General features: G+C 40.8%; 1 protein-coding gene and 1 long non-coding RNA gene across 3 annotated transcripts in view; both read left to right on the forward strand.

Moving 5' to 3' along the window:
- LOC127368435 (uncharacterized) overlaps positions 1-18268 on the forward strand; it is a 180533-nt gene that overhangs the window by 80628 nt on the left and 81637 nt on the right. The window lies entirely within an intron of this gene.
- LOC127368338 (protein NLRC3-like) lies at positions 3048-15228 on the forward strand. Of its 2 annotated transcripts, XM_051409018.1 has the most exons (12): positions 3049-3216; positions 3618-3843; positions 5927-6029; positions 7865-7975; positions 8313-8426; positions 8511-8589; positions 8741-8969; positions 9205-11008; positions 11113-11286; positions 11458-11631; positions 11941-11984; positions 13075-15228. In XM_051409018.1, the coding sequence occupies exons 3-12, from the start codon at positions 5941-5943 to the stop codon at positions 13620-13622; spliced, it is 3366 nt and encodes a 1121-aa protein (XP_051264978.1). In that variant the 5' UTR covers positions 3049-3216; positions 3618-3843; positions 5927-5940; the 3' UTR covers positions 13623-15228. The 2 variants fall into 2 exon arrangements, with proteins under 2 accessions (XP_051264977.1, XP_051264978.1); XM_051409017.1 differs by lacking the exon at positions 5927-6029 and having other exon boundaries at positions 3048-3216.

An 18268-nucleotide genomic window follows, 5' to 3' on the forward strand; every position in this document is an offset into this window, starting at 1 on the left:
CAGCTTGTGTGTCCACAGTTCAGGGTGGCTGTGAACTAGTGATCAGTTTGCCTCGCTGTTGGTTGCACACCATTGAACCATTGTGTTAGTCTAGAGTGTTTGTATTTCCTAGTATTGCCTGGCTGTTATCTGAGAGGATTCAACCAGTGCCCTTGTAATCTTTTGTGACCTTTTAAGTTGCTGAATAACTGCTAGTTTGGTTTTTGTTCACTAGTTTGTACGCTTATGGGTGCTGATCTCTTTTTGTTCTTTAGTGTCATTCAGTCAACACTGTTTGATGGTTTTGTTTGACGGGTTCTTGTACATTCTGCTGATGATACAAATTGCTGCTCCTCATCACATTTCTGTCCTGAGCTGATGTTTAGCTCATTAGATGGTTGCTTAGCACCATCAAGTGGAAAGATGGTGGAACTACATCTACTGATCAGTGATTTCTCTGACAGTGACTGTAGATTAGTGATGGGAATTCCGGCTCTTATTAGAGAACCGGCTCCTTCGGCTCGGCTCACTAAAAAGAGCCGGCTCTTTCGGCTCCCAAGTGGCTCCTCATATTTTTTTTTGCTTAAATTAATTTATTACCAAATTATGTGTAAAATGAATATCTAATGTAAATACATGCATTATATCAAATGTTTAGTATTTATATGGATTAATTAATATAGTCAACATGGAACTGAGTGCTACAAAAATAAATTATAAAACACAAAAACAAAGACCCATCTTAATTAGACAAAAAGCTGCTTGATATGAAATGTTTAACTTTGCACAGTCTACACTCTGCCTTTGAACTATCACATTAAAATGTGTTCAAACTTTACTACGTTTCCTGTCACTCATTTTCCTCGCCCTTTCCAGTGTGTAGTCTCTGTCTATGTAGCGCCAAGGTCTCTCGCTCTCACGTCTCCCTCCCACCTGTTCACGTGCTCACTGTGCCGTGTGTGTCTGTAACCCCTCCCTCCCCCTCCTGCTCAGTGTAGATACACAGATGCCGCCACACATCTTGACCAATCACGCGGCTTTAACAGGAAAAAACGGGAAAATCTGAAAAAAAAATCCGGATCTGGCTCCCAATCAGGAGCCGGCTCCCGTCGTTCACTTCAAAGAGCCGGCTCTTAGAGCCGGATCGTTCGCGACCGACCCATCACTACTGTAGATAGAGGAAAGGTGCGACACCATCTCAATGCCAACATCATATTCAGAGAATTAAAGCACTTTTATTCTCGCAGTCTTCATCAACAATAATGACAGATGGATCTGAAACAATACAAACAAATCCCCAACACTCAGCTCAGGGAGAGGAAGGAGGAAGTAGAAATACTTCTGATGGGGAGGAGTCTTTACTGGTTTTGACGTCACTCTGATGTTTATACAGGTTATGCAATCAGTGTTCAACAAGAATGGTACATAACACAAATAGATGTTTTGACAGCATCCAGCCAATGCTGTAAGATTGCTAACCGTGTGCAGTACCGACTCAGGAGTCTCTTCTTCGTCGGTTTAATTCAGGTATGGCAGCTTTTGTGAAAAACTCTACACACACATCCCTTGGCCTACCCCTGGCTGCACTTTGTGCTCATTAACAGAGCACTGTGTAAGACAGGAGTAGGTCAAAAGTAGGAGGCAGACTCAGGACGTTGTGGTAGAAGTCCCTTTGTGTGGGCATTTATTCAAGTGCTTCCCAAAATGTGAAAAGTGTTAGGCCATCTCCATTATCTGGAGATGTGTAGCTGTGTTGTGCAGTTGGGTCATGTTAAGCAGGATGTGTGACCCCTTGCCGAGGATTGGCTGGCGCGAGACCTGCCTACTTCCTGGTTCCAGCCGGTGATCTGATTGGTGCGGCGTCTGGCAGTCCCTCCAATCATCTACCGCCTTCCTCTATTTAAATAGCTGCCTACCTGTTGAATGGGCAGTTTGCCTGTGTGTATTGTGCTCTCCTGTTGTAAATGTTAACTTCTGTAAGAGCCATAGTTTAAGTATAAGATCCTAGTGTCTCCTGTGTTGCCTTAATCTGAACTGTGGTAAGGAAACTGGGCAAGGATCTAGGTGGGGGTAACTGACACACACCGGACACCTGTAGATTGATTTTATGTTAGACACTCTAGGTTTTAGAGGGTGCTGCTTACTTTGTATTTTTGATTATTGATGACGGGTCAGAGTTTTGTTTAATTTGATTTTGAAGTAGTCAGTGGCTATCTCTCATTTTGGAGAGACCTCTTTAAGTTATATTTGTTTCTTTGAGTTAAGCAGCATCCAACAGCCCTTTTCCTGGTTTTCTTGTGAACCCTGCAAATAAATACTTGCAATTTTACCAAAAACATTCTGGTTCATGTTGCTTCCCTCTCCCCCACGAGCCGGGTCGTAACAAAAGCAACAAAAAAACAACTAAACATTTTTTACAAAAAAAAAACAAAAGAAAAATCAACTCATACTAGATTGAAATTAACAGCACTTGTCTCAGCAGCAATTTCTCTCTCCCCACTTCTCTTCCCCAGAGAACTGATCCTTATATATTTCTTACCTGCCTGAAGACTAGACGTGGATTAAACCATCCTCACTTCAGCTGGTATTTATTTACAGATATCTTTTACCAAGACACAAGCTTCAATAAACTTTACCCATAATATCGCTCGAATTTCCTATGGCGTTTGAATGTAACACCCACTCAATATTCCCCACCATTCATAAAACGAGAACGAAACAGAATTAAATATACAGCTTAATCCCCCGTTAACATGGTACGCCCCTGACGTAACTGGTGACGTCATGGCCTCCCACACAACGGCTTTCGACGTCAGGTAAGATACCGACTGAAATAATTACTGTATGTACTAAATCAAACGACATATAGAATGCAACGAACAATAAAAATTACTGGAAAAAAACCTTTGCCTGCCATTATTGTTGTAACCTTGATTGATGGATATTGAAGATTATAAAGAAATAACGCTTGTTTTTGTTGTTGTTTTCTCTCTCTCTCTCTCTCTCTCTCTCTCTCTCTCTCTCTCTCTCTCTCTCTCTCTCTCTCTCTCTTCTCTCAAAACCACACATTTAATTCCTTTCTTTAGCAAAGGCAGAACACAACACCGGGCCTGGTCAAATTCTGTCTGGACACTGCTGTGTACTAAACACCTAGGCATTAACATGAGCTAGCTCTTCTACGTCTGTCTGTCACCATGGATGTCTACCTCTTCTCTTCCTGTTTTCCTTCCTGAACCTGTACGACACACACACACACACACACACACACACACACACACACACACACACACACACACACACACAGACAGACAGACAGACAGACAGACAGACAGACAGACAGACAGACAGACAGACAGACAGACAGACAGACACACACACACACACACACACACACACACAGTCTTAAAGGGGCAGGGCTGGCTGGTGACACGCTGAACACAAACAGACCCGGAAGAGTAGTGTGCACGTGCGTGTCATCACAGCTGGAACCCAATGAACACAGAGTTAACTTTGGTGAATCAGATTAGTTGTAGGGTTCAGATTCAGAAGTCACCAAGGGTTAAATTCTATCATCAGACCTTTATAATCCAACTGATAAGGTTTTATACTGTCTATTAATGTTTGACTTGTTGTTCCAGGTTGTTGGTTCCAAGGTTCAGAGCTGCTCTGTGATCATACCTCCTTAAAGAACACTTCAGTCTGAAGATGAATACAGAGAGTTGAGACTGTATGTGAATCAACAGACCTTTGAAAAGCTCCTGCTGTCAGTTACATGTTCTTTCTCTGGTTGGTTTCCTGGTTGAAGCTGCTCATTAATTCACCTTCACTCATCAGCTCCATGCAGATTATTTCCACCATCAGAAGGTAACGTAACGTTTGTGCAGTGAAACTGATCTGATAACAGTAGTGATGTGCTGTGGTGCTTTGTTGACTGCAGACTGTAGAGTTTAGTTGAGATGACTGTAGTTGATTCATTGTGGTGCTGTTGTAGTTCTGTGTCTAATATTTGATCTCCTTCATTTACAAACGTATACAGAGGAGCAAACAATATTAGAAACAGCTGAAGAATAAAATGTGATCCAGTACATCAACACCATGAAACTAAAGAATGAGCACAGATTGAATCAACTGCTGCCAGTTTCACAAAGGTTGGATTTATTACAGGACTGTTGTATTCTGTCAGCCACAGCATTAGAGACAATAACATGAATGTTCACTGTGTACCATCCATTGTTCCACTCATGCTAAGCTAGCTCTATGTATAAATCTTATGACAACATCAGAGTTTATCCATTATTGGTTGCTACAGGGGCGTTCACTGTCCACAGTCCAGCAGAGTTTGAAGCTGTTCACAGGGGGCGTGGTTAGTGATTAACAGCTAATAAAAGTCATCAGATATGTTACAGTAAGAGTTCTTAACAATAATGATGTCTCAGATACTGTTGAAATCATCTTTTCATTGATGATATTCAGTCTTTTAACCAGTCTGAGAGCTGCAGCAACACAAAGCAACAACATCAGCATCTTTATAGGATATTCATATAAAATAAATCTCACATTATATAAACTACAGTCAATCACTGTCATCAATCACAGTACATTCTGTTTGTGGATAATGGAGTATCTTTATCACAGTGAGTCTTCTAACTTGACTTGGACACTGTCATTGGGCCTCATGCAGCAACATTTTCTTAAATTTGTGATAGGTAGGTTTGTTCGTTCATGTCATCAGAGCAGTATGGAAGCCTTTCAGAAGCTGAACATAGGCAGTATCATTCCAGGGTTTTTATACTTTCAATAGAGATCAATGGACCAATAGTATTTATCTAGCCCACACATGTAATAATCCTATCATTATAGTTTATTTGAAAACATATAATCTAATCTTTTATTACCAAATATTCATGTTTTTTTTATGTTAATTTCCTTGCTTTGGTGAAAACAAGATGAGTTTTCTTATCTAATCCAAGAGAGCTCATAAAACGTAAGAAAACCGAATCCCAGAATTAAAATGTGTGCAAACAAAATAAGAACGGATCATGGATACAAACACATAAGAAAGCATTTGTTTGTATATTGCTTCTTTTATGAGGCCCGTTGTCTGTTATTAATATTTAAATGTAGTTGGTGTTAATTTGCAACATGAAGGTTGAACTAGAACTAAACTAGAACTAGTTCAACCATGAAACCATAAAAACCTCCCTAACATCCTTCTTATCCAACACTGTAAAGGTCAAAACAAGATAAAGTTAACAATGTATAAAACATCTGTAACAGCTATAAGTGGAAGCAGCAGACAATTCTTAGAATCTTAGTTCATCCCTTCTCCTATCACTAATGTGCAACAGTGAATATGTTTTGAGAGAAACATGAAGATGCCGCTCTGATCTGATGAAAAAAGAGTTTTATCATTAACTGGATCCACCTCAGTAGACTGGAATGCATTTTATTTCAACCACACAAATCTGATATGAGAGCAGCTTAGTACAGAGAGTACACAGAATACGTTTCAGTTCCCTTAAACGTATTCAACAAAATAGATGAGAAGGTTTCATTGCATTAGTATCTTTATGTACATCCAGTCAGTTATTCTAAATACACATGTCTCTGAGTGTGACAGACCTCACTTTTATTAGTGAATGAAGTCCAGTCTCAGATTCAGAGAGATGTCTGCATTATAAAACAGTCCCAACATGTGACTGGAGCTGGACTTTGAATTCACCTGTAGTGCATTTTCTTTATTCTAGCACACAGCAGACTAAAAGTTGCTCCATATGAGCTCTTTAGTGGACAACAAATACAACTGTATAGAAGTAGTTTCTGAAACCTTTATCCAAACTGGAAATCTGTAAAATAGTGTCTTACTTTGGTTCCATCTGGTGGTAGAATGAAGAATGAAAGTGTGATTAAAGCCTGTTGTAATGAATGATGTTGTGTCTTTGTGAAGGTGTGGGCTCTGCTATGGATCAGTGTGAGGACAGAGAGGAGGGAGTCCCTCCCTCTAAAAGCACTCTGTGTGGGGAACATGACACAAGGACCAAAGCTCAGAGGTGAGATGAGGATCTCCAACTGTCCATGACTCTTCTCCATGTCAGAGCTCAGCACTCAGATCACTGCACTTATCTAAAATTATTCAAATTATTCAACGTTCAACAAGTTGTGATTTGATTATCCGATCCATTAGCCGAAATTATGACATAAATGCCTACCTAAACTAACTACACTCTGAGCGACTAATGAGCAGCATGTGTCACATCAACAGTATCTAGAACGTGTGTGAGACACGTCAGCAGCGCTGTCACCATGTCAGCTGTGTGGAGTTATCTTAACCTAAAGGAATACAAAAGCAAAACATCCAATGCAATTTATGCATTTTTGTAATTTATTTATATTTCATTTTGGTATTGTGCAAAAGTGGAATTGAGTCATCACTAAATACAACACGTAAAAACCAATTTTACATGAGGGACTGCATTATGTTTTACCAATTAAGCAAAAAACACAAACATTTAGTTAGAATCTTTCCTCCACCCACTCTGTTCCAACCTTATAGTGGAAGCCAGTCACTATTGTGTTGAATATGCAGGGTGGTTGAAACGGTAAATGGCTGCATTTACACACAGTGCTTTTATCCAAACCCACAGCTGCCTCCTCATCAGCCAATGAGTTAAAATCGGATGTAGATCTCTATGGAGGTTCAAGGTGACTACTGTTTACTTTTGGTCAAGAAATCAGCATTTGAAATTATTCATGTAAAAATCATGTTTATTTAGAAAGCCATAGGAGGCTCACATTGCACCCCAAGTCCTCATTTCCCCAAATCTGTACGATGGAGATTGAGTGTATAAAGTTAATACAGCCCATAGTCATTATAGCCACATTTGTTAAGATTTCACAAGTTGAAATGAACCAGAATTTTCTTTAAGGTTTTCCTGACATTATTATTCGCAGTCAAAAACTGTGTGTTGTGTTGAAGCACGAAGAAGCAGCAGAGACCAGACTCTACTGGACCCAACTGGGTTTCTGTCAAGGATCTCCGGTTGATGTTTGTTATGTTTCCACTTACGTGGAGACATTAACACTGACAACCAACAAAGAAGAACTCAGGAGAACGCAAGACAGTCAAAGAAATGGGATATTAATAATAGGAATATTTAAGTGAAAAGGTAAACAACGAATGTAGGTTTGAACAATGTGGGGGGGAAGAGGGACCTGTGGGGTTTTGCCAAATAAAACAAAGTACAATCATAAAGGGCCTAGCTGAACCTTATGTGTGAAAAGAAAAAAGGAAACAAAAAGCCTGACTGTCTTGCCTACAAAAAGCACCTAAAAATAATAAAAGTACAACAGTGACAACAACCCATAACCTGGTGTGACAACAATTTCTTTCTACGTGTGTAGATGTAGAGGGTACCCCAGTCTTACCTCAGTCCCTAGTCCCCACCACAAACCTTCCTGCCCAACAAAGCAAAGTCAGAGAGAGAGAGCAAAACAAGAGAGAGGCTTTTCAAAGGTCACTCCGTCTCTGATTGGCCGGAGTGTGAGCCAATCCACGGCTCTTTTCACAGGCTGGCAGCCAATCTTCCAATCTTCTACCTCTCACCTGCAGGACTGGGGAAGAGAGAGAGAAAGAGACACACACACACACACACACACACACACACAAATCTATACACGTAACAATGTTTAAACATGCTGAGTTGAAAGATGGAGATAAGACTGACCAGAACCGTCACAAACAGAGGCCTTTGATGTCAAAAAACTCATAAAACCCTTATTATATAAAAATACAGCCACTTGTTTGCTGATTTCATCCAACAAAACCCAATTTTCAAGACTAACACTAAAAGATTAACTGTTTGTTGCAATTCTGTGTTTCCATCAGGGTCCTTCAGCAGAGACCAGATCCTCCTGAGCCCAGCTGTGTGTCCATGAAGAGTGACAAGTCCATGTATCGACCTGTTTGTTTCAAAGATGGACACCCCTCAGCTCATCCGTAAGAATAGAATGTGATTCTCATTTGTTTCTTAAACACAAAGACTATGTAAGATTTGCAAAGCCACTGTGGTAAATATGGACATCTGTACGTTTGTTATGATTACATTACTTATGATAAAAAACTAACGAGTTGGCAACTTTGCTAACAGAGACAAACACCAAGCAAGACAGGACAAGACAGCAGACATAGGAAGCAGCTAATATTACTGACTAGTCCCACAGCAAGAAGACCAGCTTTTCTCTTGGTCTCTGAGGCTCTGCCAGTAGCTAGTATAAGTTTATTCACAGAAAAAGTCCTGAAGATCTGAACCTGAATCAATCAGTGTTTTTCACAGAATCCTCACGCAGAGACCAGATCTTCCTGAACCCAGCTGTGTGTCCATGAAGAGTGACAGGTCCATGTATCGACCTGTTCGTTTCAAAGACGAAAACCCTTCAGCTTTTTTAAGGTTAACATTATGAAAGCATTAATTTTGTGTACTACCTGAATTATGTGTGACAGAACAACATCTGAGTGTTTCTTTGCTTCACAGAGTTTATGAGAGGAGCTTAGAGGTTCCCAGTGGTCAGTCTGTCCATCAGCATCAGACAGAACTGGACTCCATATTTATAGTATGTAAATGTAAATCAATGATTAAATCCTGAACTACAGTTCTGATCCAGTCTCAATGCTGCACTCTGTAGACCAGCAGGATTTCAGTCTGTCACAGATGATCTGATGTTGAGTTCTACGAGTTAAAGTTTACATTTTATTCTGTTCCAGCTGCTTGAGGAAAACATTGTCACTTTTGTGAAGAACGAGCTGAAGAAGATCCAGAGAGTTCTGAGTCCAGATTACCCAGATTGCTCGGAGAGTCAGAGGGAGGATGAGGAGATGTTGGATGGTGAGGATGAAGAGCAGAGGAGGAGCAGCAGAGACTCATTTCTGAAGATCACACTGCACTTCCTTAGGAGAATGGAGCAGGAGGAGCTGGCTGACTGTCTGCAGAGCAGTAAGAACATATTAACAGATTGAACATGAAGGAAATAGGAAATGGAGGCAACATGGGAGAAGTTAGCTGTTAATATGATGCACACATCAGATCTATGAATTCTTCTGATAACAGAAACTGTTCACAACTGATGAGCTGAAGAGACTTGAACTAAAAACTTTTTACATTGATCATATTTATTGGAGCTTCCACTTACTAATTACATTACATACATTCATTTTCTTTGTTCATTCAGGAACTGTTGCTGCAGCGTGCCAACATGAATTTAAATCTAACCTAAAGAAGAAGTTCCAGTGTGTGTTTGAGGGGATCGCTAAAGCAGGAAACCCAACCCTTCTGAACCAGGTCTACACAGAGCTCTACATCACAGAGGGAGGGACCTCAGAGGTCAATGATGAACATGAGGTCAGACAGATTGAACCAGCATCCAGGAAACCAGATAGACCAGAAACAACAATCAGACAAGAAGACATCTTTAAACCCTCACCTGGAAGAGATGAACCAATCAGAACAGTGATGACAAAGGGAGTGGCTGGCATTGGGAAAACAGTCTTAACACAGAAGTTCACTCTGGACTGGGCTGAAGACAAAGCCAACCAGGACATACAGTTCATATTTCCATTCACTTTCAGAGAGCTGAATGTGCTGAAAGAGAAAAAATACAGCTTGGTGGAACTTGTTCATCACTTCTTTGCTGAAACCAAAGAAGCAGGAATCTGCAGGTTTGAAGAGTTCCATGTTGTGTTCATCTTTGACGGTCTGGATGAGTGTCGACTTCCTCTAGACTTCCATAAGACTAAAATCCTGACTGATCCGACAAAGTCCACCTCAGTGGATGTGCTGCTGACAAACCTCATCAGGGGGAACCTGCTTCCCTTTGCTCGCCTCTGGATAACCTCACGACCTGCAGCAGCCAATCAGATCCCTCCTGAGTGTGTTGACATGGTGACAGAGGTCAGAGGGTTCACTGACCCACAGAAGGAGGAGTACTTCAGGAAAAAGTTCAGAGATCAGGAGCAGACCAGCAGAATCATCTCCCACATCAAGACATCTCGAAGCCTCCACATCATGTGCCACATCCCAGTCTTCTGCTGGATCACTACTACAGTTGTGGATGATTTGTTGAAGACCAGAGAGGGAGGAGAGCTGCCTAAGACCCTGACTGAGATGTACATCCACTTCCTGGTGGTTCAGTCTAAACTGAAGAACATCAAGTATGATGGAGGAGCTGGGGCAGATACACACTGGAATAAAAAGAGCAGGAAGATGATTGAGTCTCTGGGAAAACTGGCTTTTGAGCAGCTGCAGAAAGGCAACCTGATCTTCTATGAATCAGACCTGACAGAGTGTGGCATCGATATCAGCGCAGCCTCAGTGTACTCAGGAGTGTTCACACAGATCTTTAAAGAGGAGAGAGGACTGTACCAGGACAAGGTCTTCTGCTTTGTCCATCTGAGTGTTCAGGAGTTTCTGGCTGCTCTTCATGTCCATCTGACATTCATCAGCTCTGGAGTCAACCTTCTGGCAGAACAACAAACAACATCCCAGTTGTCTAAGGTCTTCAAAGACAAACCTAAACTAAAGCATCTCTACCAGAGTGCTGTGGACAAGGCCTTACAGAGTCCAAATGGACACCTGGACTTGTTCCTCCGTTTCCTCCTGGGTCTTTCACTGGAAACAAATCAGACTCTCCTACGAGGTCTGCTGACACAGACAGAAAGTAGCTCAGAGACCAACAAGGAAACAGTTGAATACATTAATCAGAAGATCAACAAGAATCTGTCTCCAGAGAGAAGCATCAATCTGTTCCACTGTCTGAATGAACTGAATGACAGATCCATAGTGGAGGGGATCCAACGTTACCTGATTTTAGAAAGACTCTCCAACATCCAACTCTCTCCTGCGCAGTGGTCAGCTCTGGCCTTCATCTTACTGTCATCAGAAAAGGATCTGGATGTGTTTGACCTGAAGAAATACTCTGGTTCAGAGGAGGCTCTTCTGAGGCTGCTGCCAGTGGTCAAAGCTTCCAAGAAAGCTCTGTAGGTGGATTGATAACATAAATATTAATACTATCAAATAATTGTATCCAGTAGAGATAAGAAATAAAACATTTTGTTTAATGTCATTGATCATTCTGCTTAAGGCTGAGTGGCTGTAACCTCTCAGAGAGAAGCTGTGAAGCTCTGTCCTCAGTTCTCAGCTCCCAGTCCTCTAGTCTGAGAGAGCTGGACCTGAGTAACAACAACCTGCAGGATTCAGGAGTGAAGCTTCTGTCTGCTGGACTGGGGAGTCCACACTGTAAACTGGAAACTCTCAGGTCAGCATACATCCATATTTCTTTGTAAGTGCTGCTTTACATGTAGTGTCATGATACATTTTTCAACTGAAGGAACAACTACGGATGTTACAGGCACTATCCTTTAACTTTGAAAAATTGCCCAAAAATAAAGAACTTAACTTTTCAACCTTGTTTGTGTGTGTTTGTCAGGCTGTCCAGCTGCCTGATCACAGAGGAAGGCTATGTTTCTCTGGCCTCAGCTCTGACTTCCAATCCCTCCAATCTGAGAGAGCTGGACCTGAGTACCAATCCTCCAGGAGACTCAGGAGTGAAGTGGCTGTTTGCTGGACTGAAGAATCCACTCTGGAGACTGGACACTCTCAAGTATGGACAGACAATAAGAGTTCACACAATGTTTTTCTGTCATTCTAATAACCTTAAGGCAGGGTATGCTTGAAGCAGATTGGTCCATACAAAGCATCATACAGCTGGGCAAGACACGGTGAATCAAATTAAAGTGGGCAGGTCTGTTCACCTAAAATGTGAAAAATAAGAGCTGGAGAGAGAAAGCAATGTAACATTCCTTAACTGACCAATCATTGCGTAAAGTGGACATGATTGCCATGTTATCTCCCCCAAATCAGGATTTAGGTTGTTTGAAACATGCCGCTCTGACTTCATTTCTTCCTTCAGGGTGGATGGTGGAGAACAGAGGCTAAAACCTGGATTAAGGAACTGTAAGTAACTGTATAATATTTTAAATGCTATGGACTTGTTAGTGCCTTTACTGAGTGGGGAGAATCAGTAGATTTAATTTGAGAAGTAAGTCATGTATCCTCAAGGCCTGAATGCAAACAAAAGAGCTGATCCACCACCAGACACCTGGATGGAATCTATATCTGTATTAGATTCTTCCTGAACCAGATCTTTGACAGTCTGTGATTGAATACCTTGTTGACTGCTTTATCAACCTCCATCAACTTTCCCCTGAAACCTTTTGCCTTTGCCTTCCCAGAAGGTGCATCAGCCTTGTTCAGAAGCATGAAGCAAAATCTCCACCCACACCATATCTACTTCAATAACCACCAAAGATGAAGTCTATTCTATTCTACCTGCCTGAAAATTCAGCAGTCCCCTGAGCGAAATAAGACTAAAAGGCTTCATACTAAAGTTCTCTTCCTCTCCTCCTTTTCCAGGCCTGGCTTTAAGAAGAGTCCTTGAGTCCCCTAACCTAGATGAGACCCATTTATCAATAGACAATCGTAAATCAATAGTGCTCTTCAAGAGTTGCACACAGGTCTTAAGCCTCTACCAGAAGCTATTGGCCCAGACAACACAGATTTTAGGGTTACAAACACACACCCCTCATGGTTTTAAGAATCAAACTAGAAATGAAACAACTAGTCAATTGGTCAATCAGCAAAACATTAAATGGTAAATGGACCTGTAGTTGTATAGCAACTTTCTAGTCCAACCACTCAAAGCGTGTTTACACCACATTCACCCTTTCACACACACGGCAAAGTCCATCCCATTTATTCACATTCACACACCAGCAATTTGGGGTTCAGGATCTCGCTCAAGGATAATTGGGGGGATCGAACCAACAACCTTCCAATTAGTAGACAACCTGCTCTAGTCACATACGCCCAATAATCCCAAAGCACTTTACAATTAGCCTTTCATTCACCCTCTCACACACAGATGGCAACCTTGTGATCAGTGGAGTACCCACTCCTGAGCCACAGATACCCCAGTCTGCTAATAGATAACAACTAATAAACCCATCAGTTGTGGGATGATAAACTGTCTCTTTCTCTCCATCAGATTTCTGTGAACTCATATTGGACCAAAACACTGTGAACAGACACCTCAGACTGTCTGACAATAACAGGAAGGTGGAACTGTTAAATGGACAGCAGCCGTATCCTGATCATCCAGAGAGATTTGATATCTTCACTCAGCTGCTGTGTAGCAATATTCTGACTGGTTGCTGTTACTGGGAGGTTGAGTGGCAGGGAAAGGTTGATGTAGCAGTGACTTACAGAAGAATCAGAAGAAAAGGCTACAGCAATGCCTCCAAGTTTGGAGGGAATGATCAGTCCTGGAGTCTGCTCTGCTCTGATGCTGGTTACTCTGTCTGGCACAATAACAAAGAAACAGTCATCTCCTCCTCCCCCTCCTCCTCCTCCTCTTCCTCCTCTGGTAGAGTAGCAGTGTATGTGGACTGTCCTTCTGGCACTCTGTCCTTCTACAGAGTCTCCTCTGACACAATGATCCACCTCCACACCTTCAACACCACATTCACTGAACCTCTTTATCCTGGGTTCAGGCTCTGGTTTGGTTCAGTGTCCCTGTGTTTGGTGACTGTATAGATAAACAGTATAAAACCCAACACACACTCACTCACTCACTCACTCACTCACACACACACACACACACACACACACACACACACACACACACACACACACACAAACCTTAAACTGATATTATTATTTTTTTTTATTTCCAGGTAGGAACTTTTTTTTTACGAGATAATTTATTCATTTATTGTAAATCCAACTTTCAGCTGTGTCAAATGTCGAACTCACTTTCTTCGAAGTTTCATATGTAAAGTATTCACTTTATCCTGTGCTGTTTTCACTGTCCCATAATCTACTGATAACTTAATTCATCATTCATTGTTCAAAGCAAATTGTCAGATCAATGAAAAAGTAATTTCAGATAAAAACTGAAAGCCGTTTGTAGTTGGCAGGATGGTAAAAGAGAGGATTGTAGCTTTAATTCGAGGAAATGGTTAGCAATATTGCACAATTAGTACTCAGAGCAAATAATCAGACTCTAAAGCTTCATCATGATCTGTCTGTTCTCTAAGTAAATAGGTGTGTAATTCAGAGAACTAAGGTCCAGTCAAATCAGCTTCTGTATTGCGTCCCTTACTGTGGAATATTATGATTATTTGCTACAGTCACGAAATTGAGTCGTGGCATGATCTTGGAATCACTACTCCTCGTCTGAGATCAGTTGTGTAATTTGTGCAACAAAAAATTTCTGATTCGAGCAGTTACACATATTTTTGGGGATTTTTAAAGTCTTGTAGTCTGCACTTGGCTGTAGTCTATGTGATATTAGTTTCAGTTGTAAAAGAGGAGGACCAAGTTCCCTTGAGTCTTTTAATAGGATACACATTCATGTATTGTGTGTGTGTGTGTGTGTGTGAAAGTATTATAGTATGACAGTACAGACACGGTATCAGAGAAATGAAGTGACCAGAAAGAAGTTATTGTTCACCTTAGAGTCTGCTGTTGATGAAATGTTGTACATGATAATTATCAGTTGTCCAAGAATCTAATGTACCTACAGCTGTGCCCCACTCCTGCAGCTTCACTGCAGATAACGCTCAAAAGTTCACTCTTTTCCCTCACATTATTATTTTTTTATTATTTTAGACACATTTTAAATGTAGTCGGTTGTCAGTGAGTAGCTTGCTCTTCCCTTTCCCTCACTACATCTTAAGTTGAATATGTACATAGCATTATAATCATATTTGCATATTATGTTTTGTACCTAGTGCCTATGGTCTCTTTATATTTTAATTTAAACTCATTTCTTACATTGTTGTTGTTTGTGTGCCGGTACTGTATGACCTCAGCGAGTTTGTTCATTATGTTACCGTGACAATGTGGACTCATTATTTGCCTGTTATATAATTAATAATGAAAGTTCTTTACAAAAAGTAGAGAAGCTGTTTATCATTTTTGTTGGTGGTAGTTACAGAAATAACTCGAGCGCTGAGCTCTTTAGCTAAGCCTTGCTGTTTCTGTTCTTGTAATTTAATACTGCAGTGAGAATCTCTGTGGAGGCAAACTATCCTCCACTTTATGTGGGATGGTCTTTATTGTCAGGTATTCTCGCTTACATGATGTGTAATTTCTAATAATGCAATGTGGCAAAATTAAACCAGAACAGGACACAGAACATATGTTTATGGGGTCTTTATTCTGAACAGGAAAACAAATTGGTGTTTATTGAAGACAATATAAAAAAAAACCCAGCATGGAGACAAAACAGAACATTTCTGTTGTCTATGCAGTTCTACAATGCAACACTTTGGCTACGTTCACACTGCAAGCTAAGCAGCTCACTTCTGATTAATTGCTCAGATCTATTTTCTTTTTGTTTGGCTGCTCACATCACTTTTTAGTGTTGACCATATCAGATTCCAGTGTGAACAGGTTATGTTGCTGAAGTGACCCGCATGACGAATGTTTATCTAGAGTGACAGAAACGTAAATTCTGACATGATTGTTCACACTGAGGTCACACTGCAAAAACTCTGACCTGTATTTGTTTTGGCCCACTTATAAAAGTGGAGTGGAGAGACCTGCAATGATAGCGCCCCCCAGATATCTGACTTCACTGGCTGATTTTTTTGTTTTTTGAAGAAAATAAGGCTTTATATGCAAAAAAATAAATAAATCTAAATGCTACAAAAGTACAACGCCCTTGAGGGGACATGGGCAAAATAAAAAATAAATCTTCTTGTGTTCATGGGCATGGTATAGTTTTTCTCATTTTCCCTTAAAGGGGAACTTCGGCAGATTTTTACCCTAGTCTTGATCACTAGAGGTCCCCGAGTACTATCGATAGGAAAAAGAATGACCAGAATTGGTTCTAGCAAACTGGAGATCCTGCAGCTAATGGCCAGAGCTCCCAGTTAGTTATAATACACTTCTTGGGGGCATATCCTAAAGAGTGCCTTTTGCTCCTCTTAACAGACACAAAATGCAGTTAAAATGTCTGTGCAACATGATCAGGGCCCTTACGTGACAACAACATGCCTTTTCAACTCATACGTTGTGCAGAAACTGTACAAACAGTACTGTCGCCTACCTGTTTTTCCACCACTCGCTTCACCGAAAGCCCAGAATAATTGATCACGGAGATAATGCCTTCGCAACGAAAAAAAGTTTATTTTCCCCTCAAAAATGTCCATGTCTTCACACACTACTCTCCGATTTGCACACTTCCTGCAACAATTTCTTCTTCTGCGTTTCCCTGCAACAAGAAATCCCACGGGACTTCAGCGCGGGACTTGTCTGGCGCTTAAGTCCAGTGAGATTTCTTGTTGCAGGTTAACGCAGAAGAAGAAATGAGTGGAGATCGGAGGTGTTCACAAGGGAAGAAGCTTGGAGTAAGAATAACGTGTGTTGATCTACTGTGGAGAAGAAATGGTTCACGTTTGTGCCTTTCCAATTGGTGGCAACAGAATGAGAAGGTACAAGTGCCTACACTTCCATCATCTACCTTTCCATGACCATGAGATACTGCAGTTGTGGCTAGTTGTTCTTCAGCTGGATGTGCAAACTCCCATACAAGTACTATGTGATCATGGACATAATGCCTTCTGACAAAAAAAAGTTTATTTCCCCTTAAAAATGTGTTGCCGCACATCCCTTCTCAAGCCGTGTCTGCCAAAACAAAGCTAAATGAAGTTATGAATATAACATTACCTCCACAGTGGTTGCAGCAGTCTTCATCCTTGGAATGGCATTTCTCTTCAGCCGGCCCCGCTGTGTTGTGTCTCTGTAGTCATCCTCCTCAAAATGTTCGCTGCAAATGTGGTGATCATTTTCACATAGTACTTGTATGGGATTTTGCACATCCAGCTGAATTGGTGGTATACGAGATTAATGTTATTTACAATCTCATAGAAATGTATAAATCATCTATGATTGCAAATGTGAGTGTTTGTTAAACTTGAAGTCATGACTTGAGCACCTGACACAGACTGCAGTCATAATGGACAATGCTTTTTATTTTGTACACCTCCTGTATGTCCAGTAACAAAGAAATTCTCATCCTACAGATAAACAAAGGCGTTTTCTTTATGCAGCTGCTCTCAGACCCTCTTCATGCTGTTTAAAAACTAAAAGTTATAAATGTTTCTGTCCTGTACTTTGGAACAACTAAAAGACTTGATTAGTGTTATTATTATTATAAGTATTATTATAGCTACGGTTACTGTTGTTGCTGTTGTCACTGCTCATTGTCCCCAATCGTTGCTGTTGTCATGTTCATCACCATCAGTCACTACTATTAGTGTAGTTGTTGCTACTGTTGTTGCTGTGCACCTGTCTGTCTGTCCGTCTGTCTGTCTGTCCGTCTGTCTGTCTGTCTCTCTGTCTCTCTCTCTCTCTCTCTCTCTCTCTCTCTCTCTCTCTCTCTGACCCCAACTGGTCGAGACAGACGACCACCCACCTAGAGCCGGAGGATCTGTCCTAGGTTTCTGCCTTTTAACAGGCAGTTTTTCCTTGCCCTTGTCTCCAAGGTCTTGCTCATGGTGTTACTGTTGGGTCTCTGTAATTAATGTTATAAGGAGTTCGGTCTAGACCTGCTCTATTTGAAAAGTGTCCTGATATAACTTCTGTTATGAATTGGCGCTATACAAATAAAATTGAATTGAATTGAATTGAATTGTGAGAACTTGAGTTTATACTTTACAAGCATTACGTCTTCTATATATAATAATGAAATGTTATTAATTAACATACCTGGCAAGTCGCAAAAATTATGATACTTAATGTATCAATAAAAGGTTCACTCACAATTTCAACTGTTTTCCACCAACATAGCAAGCTTGCAATACTATGCACTCGTAGTGACTACAGCATTATTCAAAAGTCAGCAGTGAATTGTTTCAATTCACTTTTTTATTAACATTTTACAAAATGTATAATATTTCACAAGGTGCTTTTGTTACAGGAGAATTATGTCTGTCCGTCCCATTCTTGTGATAGGGATATGTCAGGAACGCCTCTCAAAAACGTCAACTCGGACTCGGTAATTTGGTACACAAAGGTCAAAGTTCAAGGTCAATGTGACAAAACACATTTTTGGCCATAACTTAAGAATTGATGACCATACTTAAACTTTTGTTAGACAATGAATTGGTGACATTCTTGACTCAAAGGTCATTGGGACCTCAAAATAGGTTTTTAACCATGATTTAAGAGTG

Source organism: Dicentrarchus labrax, unplaced genomic scaffold, assembly GCF_905237075.1.
Source record: "Dicentrarchus labrax unplaced genomic scaffold, dlabrax2021, whole genome shotgun sequence".
Lineage (NCBI taxonomy): Eukaryota > Metazoa > Chordata > Actinopteri > Moronidae > Dicentrarchus > Dicentrarchus labrax.

Coding starts and splice junctions, on each gene's coding strand:
- LOC127368338 (XM_051409017.1), top strand. CDS start 3,752: ATGTTCTTTCTCTGGTTGGTTTCCTGGTTGAAGCTGCTCATTAATTCA. Junction 3,844..7,864: donor ATTATTTCCACCATCAGAAG/GTAACGTAACGT, acceptor TGTTTCCATCAG/GGTCCTTCAGCAGAGACCAG. Junction 8,970..9,204: donor GGCTGACTGTCTGCAGAGCA/GTAAGAACATAT, acceptor TTGTTCATTCAG/GAACTGTTGCTGCAGCGTGC.